A 6,000-nucleotide genomic window follows, 5' to 3' on the forward strand; every position below is an offset into this window, starting at 1 on the left:
GACAAGTCTTCATTTCACAGCTTCTTGGTTTGAGCCAGATGGGAAACTTCTGTCAAAGTATTAGATTTCAAAAGCAGCATCAAGATATGATTTAATAAGACTGAAGGTTAAATTGTTTAGATTTCCTCTTGATAATGACATCTATGTGAAGGGAAAACAATGAACTCTCTTAAAGGAGAATCCATATCTAAATTTGCGAATGCATTCTCATTCTGACCTTGCAACCAATCATTTTTAATGATGTCCTGGTGTAACTTCCTGGGAATAAGTCTAGACTATTTCCAAATATATTTTGAGAAGTGGATACCTACAAAATGACTGTTATAAGATCTTTTTTTTGTTAAATCAAGAGCTTCTGCTTCTATCCAACGTAATCATATTGTATATAACATTTACATTTAAGCAAATAAGAAAAATTGCATAATGTCTAATTCTTCCAGAGTGAATGTTTCCATTTAGTAATTTATCACAGATGAAGATCAGAATTACTTCCAAAAAATCGTATTCCCGATTTCACATCACTTGCAAGAGAACAGGGAATCATCCCAGAGCTAGGGACCATTCTCTCTCACCTTGTTCTATGCTGACCCGGATTCAAAAGGTTGTTGCACTCACAGGGCAGAATCTAGGATGGGCATTGTTTTATATATATTATATTTTATATAATATTATATGAATTCATATTCTTATTTTAGTAAATCAATTCTTTTGTTATAATTGAGCTTTGTCCCCAGTCAGAAATCCTTGAATTGAAGGTTCACTTTGACAGCTTGAATTTATCTGTGTTATTTCAGCATAATAAATACTATTTTTAGTTTTTCTTGGTGGCCTTAAAAAACTTCAGAAAGTTTTATTGTATTGAATCATCCAAATTTGTCTCAGAAACCATGTATTGATCCTAAAATTAACTGAGTTCATTAGAGATGATCAGAAGAGGAGTTACTTTTTTGTTGGGTCTTACAGCAGAATTTTTGAATTGTTTATGAATGTATCAAATTAATTTTTCTCAGCAAGTTTGAAAAAACATAATTTGACTTGTTTGAGTTATTCCAAAGTTAAGTGGCAAGTATAGTCTTATTACATGACAATATTAGACACTCCTTTCCATTCTGAACTGTAAAAGTTCTCTTGCGTGTAGTTTATGTAACATCCCTAGGGTCAAATTTATTAGATACTTGCAAACACTCTATATGTTTTGAATGAGCAGACATAGGGCAGTGCTATCTCCCAGCTCCCACACAAATGGAAAATCAGCCAATATTTCCTCTTTCCCCTTAGGATCCATAGGTGAAAAGCTGGGTTGTAAATTTTCCCCTTAGGATCCATAGGTGAAAAGCTGGGTTGTAAATTCTCCAGATTTTCTCAAACATTGATTTTTAATCAATTATTTTAATTATTAACTACTGCAGTCACATATGTGTATACTATTATTAGTATCACAATGATTAAAAACAAAAAGTTTTGTAAGACTACATTTTTTTAAATTTCAGAATTGCAAATTACATTTTCATGTCAAACTTAGTGATCAGAAATTGGGAGATTGGTAATCCAGACAGAGGAAACACAATAGGCCATGCAGTTATGTGGTGTGTGGCTCTTCAGAGAAAGATGAGATCAGCATGGTTAGGATTTAGGACACATTTTCAAAGTATAAGAGGTGACAGAAGTAGCAGACTGGACCCAGATTGTGTAGAACGTCGTCACCTATATTCTATGATGGATGTTGTTAGCATGTTGATAGGTCTGCTTTTGTGGGTGGTGATTCTGGCTAACATAGACAAGTGAAGGAATCAGTTTGAACAGCTCCGCGCTGGTATAGGAAGGGAGTGGTTATAGTTTGAATAAGAAGGTCTACTAACATAAGAGGTAAGATGCTGTATTTGAGACCTGCTAGAATTAAGCGACTGATTTGGAACAAGCACCAGAGGAAAGTTTGGGATTTTTTTTTTTTTTTTTTTTGAGTCATTGTCTCCCTCTGTGGCTCAGGCTGAAGTGCAGTGGCATGCTCACGGCCACTGCAGCCTCGACCTGCTGGGTTCAGGTGATCCTTCCTCCTCAACCTTCCAAGTTGCTGAGATTACAGGCATGCACCACCACCCCCAGCTAATTTTTTTGATTTTTTGTAGAGATGAGATCTCGCCAAGTTACCCAGGCTGGTCTCAAACCCCTGGACTCAGGCCATCTTCTCTTCTCAGCCTCCTAAAGTGCTGGGATTACAGGTGTGAGCCACAACACCCGGTCTTGAAAGCCTGGGATCCTAAGGCACGTTATTAAAACGAGAGAGAACACAGGAGGGAAATCAAGGGAGAGGATACATCCAGCAAGCTCCAGGTAGGGAATATTGAAGACAGAGTGTGATATACAATTGGAAATGTCCAGTAGACACTTAATGAGAGAGTTTCAAGACTTATCACACATTAGATGTTTAGAAATAGTTTGGAGTTTGGAGTGGAGTTCATCAGCAGAGAGATAGCTGTTTTGGTCATAGAGGTGTTGAGATAATCCAGGAACACAGATATGCATTTCTACACATGTATGTATATATGTGTTTATATATTTGTGTGCATATAAATCTGTAAATCTGTTTACAGATTTCCAAACCAACTAGTTGCTGAAAAGCTAAACTTAATCAAACAACTTTTAAATAAAGTACTAAATAAGTTCTATGATATTTCTCCTCTTCCTCCAGGTTTGGTTGATTTTGCTATTGATGATGATAGCTCAAATAGTCTTAAGAATTAGTGGATTTTTAAAATAGGAGAAATTTGTTTTATGTCCCTGTAACCCAATAACAGTAATTAAAAACACACATTCTTTTTGTTTTACCTACTTATAAAATTTTGTTGTTGTAAATAATTTAATCATAGTTACCTGGAAATTCGTGACACAAATATGAAATTACTAGTTTCTACAATTTTTAAAATCTTATTATTTTCAGACTGACTGCGTAAAGTGAATCAAACGTTTGCGATTGCTATTTGGTTTAATTCAGTTCTTTGGAAAGTTTTTCTCCCAATGCTTTCTATCTATTTCTTCAGCTGTTAAATGTAACTTAACTTACATGAAAAATAAATTTACCTATTATAATACAATTCTACAGGATGAATAACCCATGAGCCTAGAATAATGTAACCATCAGAATATATGCCCCAAAGCTTTTTTTTTTTTGTGAGTACATTCTGTTCACATCAACCGGGATTATATTTTAATGGCTGCATCATTTATAAGGTGCATTTGGAACTATATTCTTTTGAGTTTCTTTTAAGAAAGAACACAGATAAAATGCTGAAATGATTACTGACCATGCAAAGAATTATTTTTTATTAGTATGCTTTTATTTTGTTTTATGAGAATTTTGGAATACAGTAAAGGGAAATGCATTAATATCACAGACTATAAATGTATCTCAGTGTAGAAACTCAGTGAACTGTTTCAATAAATGTCTATGCCATCATTCATTTCATCCATCTATATTGCTGGGTTAAAATTCTATATGCTGTTTGACCCGGTGGAACAGAACTTAGAACACATTTTTGCTCCACCTTCATCTTATTATCTTACTTACTTGTTTAGTTTATTGCAAGTAATCATTGTACTACAACATGAAAGTGTGAAGGGCCAAATTTGGAGTTTTAATGAAAACTGGAATATAATAACTCATATATAAGCATTTTAAAAATAATCATCTTTAGCTAAAAAAGTAACTCTCTTGCCATGTAACTTAGTCAATGTTCTCATAGAATTTTAGTTTATGCTTCATGTTGAGTTGTGTTGAGCACATTCTGCTCTACTTCCTTAGGGATTTCAAGGCAAGACTGGCCCGCCTGGCCCTGGAGGAGTGGTCGGCCCACAGGTATGTTTCTTCACTTTATTCCCTTTGCAGGATTTATTTGTTTGTTTATATTTTCACTTTCCCAAGTTGTGTAGAATCTGCCCATTTTATTATGATTCAAAATTATATATTTTTTAAACTTCAGATTACATTTAAATATTTGCAACTGGCCTACATTTAACAAAAGTCAGCAAATTATTACTTAACTACAATGACTTTTAAATTGTCTATATGAATGAAAGAGAGGAATAAAATAAATAATGAAAAGAAATCAGAAAGTGCACACTGAATTTAGCGTGACAACCTGACCACGGTACCATTTATTAATAAAAAAATGAAAACAAGTTTCTCTATAAATAGGTTGACCATCATCTTTTTTCCAGAATTATTAATTTACAAAATGACACAAGACTTTTCGTATAAATTCAATTTAGAAGTACAGTATAAAAGAAGTATAATATAAAACTCTGTATACCACAATATCCTCACATTTTAATATTTGCAAAAAAGTATATGTTTCTTAAGATTTTTATCTTCACAGTAATGAATTATATGGTATAAAATATTAGTCTGTTGTCTTTGAGTATATGAAAAATAATGGCCAAGACAAGTATTTCTTTCAAGATAGTTGACAGAGTCTCAAAAATTCAGAGTATCCCAAATTACAGTATTAAATAACTATAGAGAATAATTCATAGAAATAGAAAATAATATGTTTCTTTTGTGACAAAAATTATTGAATGGGCAGAACACACTTAGTTTACTCACCTACCATGCTACCCTGTTAATGACAAATTATAGTAGAGGAACAAGAGCAGTTGAATAAGCATTTTAATTATTTAATATCTTTAAATAATCCTTCCTCTGTAAGTAGTTCTCAAATGTAACACACAACCTCACAAATATGCACATTGAAACACAAACACGTAATGCCAGAGAAACAAAAAACTGAATTTTCCTTCTAAGAGTATGTGTGACAGAAGCAAAAATGAAGAATTCTTGAACTGGTTGATCATTTTGTTTCATATCATAGATTACTCTTGAACCAAGGAAAATGTTAACTGTTCTATTATAAAGGAGGCACACATATATATAAGCATGCATTTATTTTTGTGTGTATGGTGAAGGCTTTTTTTTAACTGCCTATCAGCTAAATTATATATATATAATTTTTTAATAATTACAAATTACACTCTAAAAAATACTTTTTTTTCAGTTCTAAACAACTTTATAACTATTTTCTGTGGGGAAATTTAACCAGAGGAATGATTCATATTACACTTAATATCTGTGAGCAGAAATGAAATCATCATCTGACTAAAACATAAACATAGTGGCTCTTAACAGAATATTTCATGATCTTGCATATTTCAAAAATGCATCTCTGCCCAATATGAACATTTGCAATATCTGACACCTGTGTTCTTTTTTGTTCCTCTACTTTAAGGCATAAATGTAGCAGGTGTCTTATTAAGTATGTATTGAGTTATGTTTGTATTGGCCCTTTTAAAGAAAAAAAAATCCAATTGCTTATTTTAGATGTTCTTATTAAGTATGTATCTTTATTGAGTTATGTTTGTATTGGCCCTTTTAAAGAAAAAAAAATCCAATTGCTTATTTTAGATGTAACCATATTTTCATGCTAAGACTTAGGAGGTGGCTTAATGGGAACAATGTTCTTTGAGCAGTTATGTGAATCTCTGCTAATTTTTGTCTCAGTTGTGATTGCTGTTCAATTAGGATTAATTATATATTCCCTACTGTTGAAATTCTGGTATTCAAATAGTTAAGAAAAAAATTATTTGTGGGGAGATGTTTGCACATAAATGGTAAGTTGAGGACTTCCAGCAATTTCATGATTAAAGGAATTTAATGCTAGAAATGTACATTCAGCCGGGCTCGGTGGCTCGGTGTCTCAGCCTGTAATCCCGCACCTTTGGGAGGCTGAGGTGAGTGGATTGCCTGAGCCCGTGGGTTCGAGACCCGCCTGGGCAGCGAAACCTCATCTCTACAATAAATAAAAAAATCAACCGGGTGTGGTAACGCGCGCCTGTAATTCCGGCTACTCAGAAGGCTGAGGCGGAAGGATCGCCGGAGCCCAGCAGATCGAGGCTGCAGTGGCCGGGAGTGGCCACTGCATTCCAGTCTGGGTGACCGAGTGAGACTCC

General features: G+C 33.8%; 1 protein-coding gene across 1 annotated transcript in view; it reads left to right on the forward strand.

Moving 5' to 3' along the window:
• The window catches only part of COL11A1 (collagen type XI alpha 1 chain), a gene marked incomplete at its 3' end in the record, with an annotated part of 207,355 nt that overhangs the window by 135,900 nt on the left and 65,455 nt on the right, over nt 1-6,000 (forward strand). Inside the window, exon 38 of the mRNA XM_008074045.1 lies at nt 3,800-3,853. Within this exon, the coding sequence (XP_008072236.1) occupies nt 3,800-3,853 (54 nt within the window). The remainder of the gene's footprint in view (nt 1-3,799; nt 3,854-6,000) is intronic.

This window comes from Carlito syrichta, unplaced genomic scaffold, assembly GCF_000164805.1.
Source record: "Carlito syrichta isolate Samal-C Ts95f unplaced genomic scaffold, Tarsius_syrichta-2.0.1 Scaffold316282, whole genome shotgun sequence".
Taxonomy (NCBI): Eukaryota; Metazoa; Chordata; class Mammalia; order Primates; family Tarsiidae; genus Carlito; species Carlito syrichta.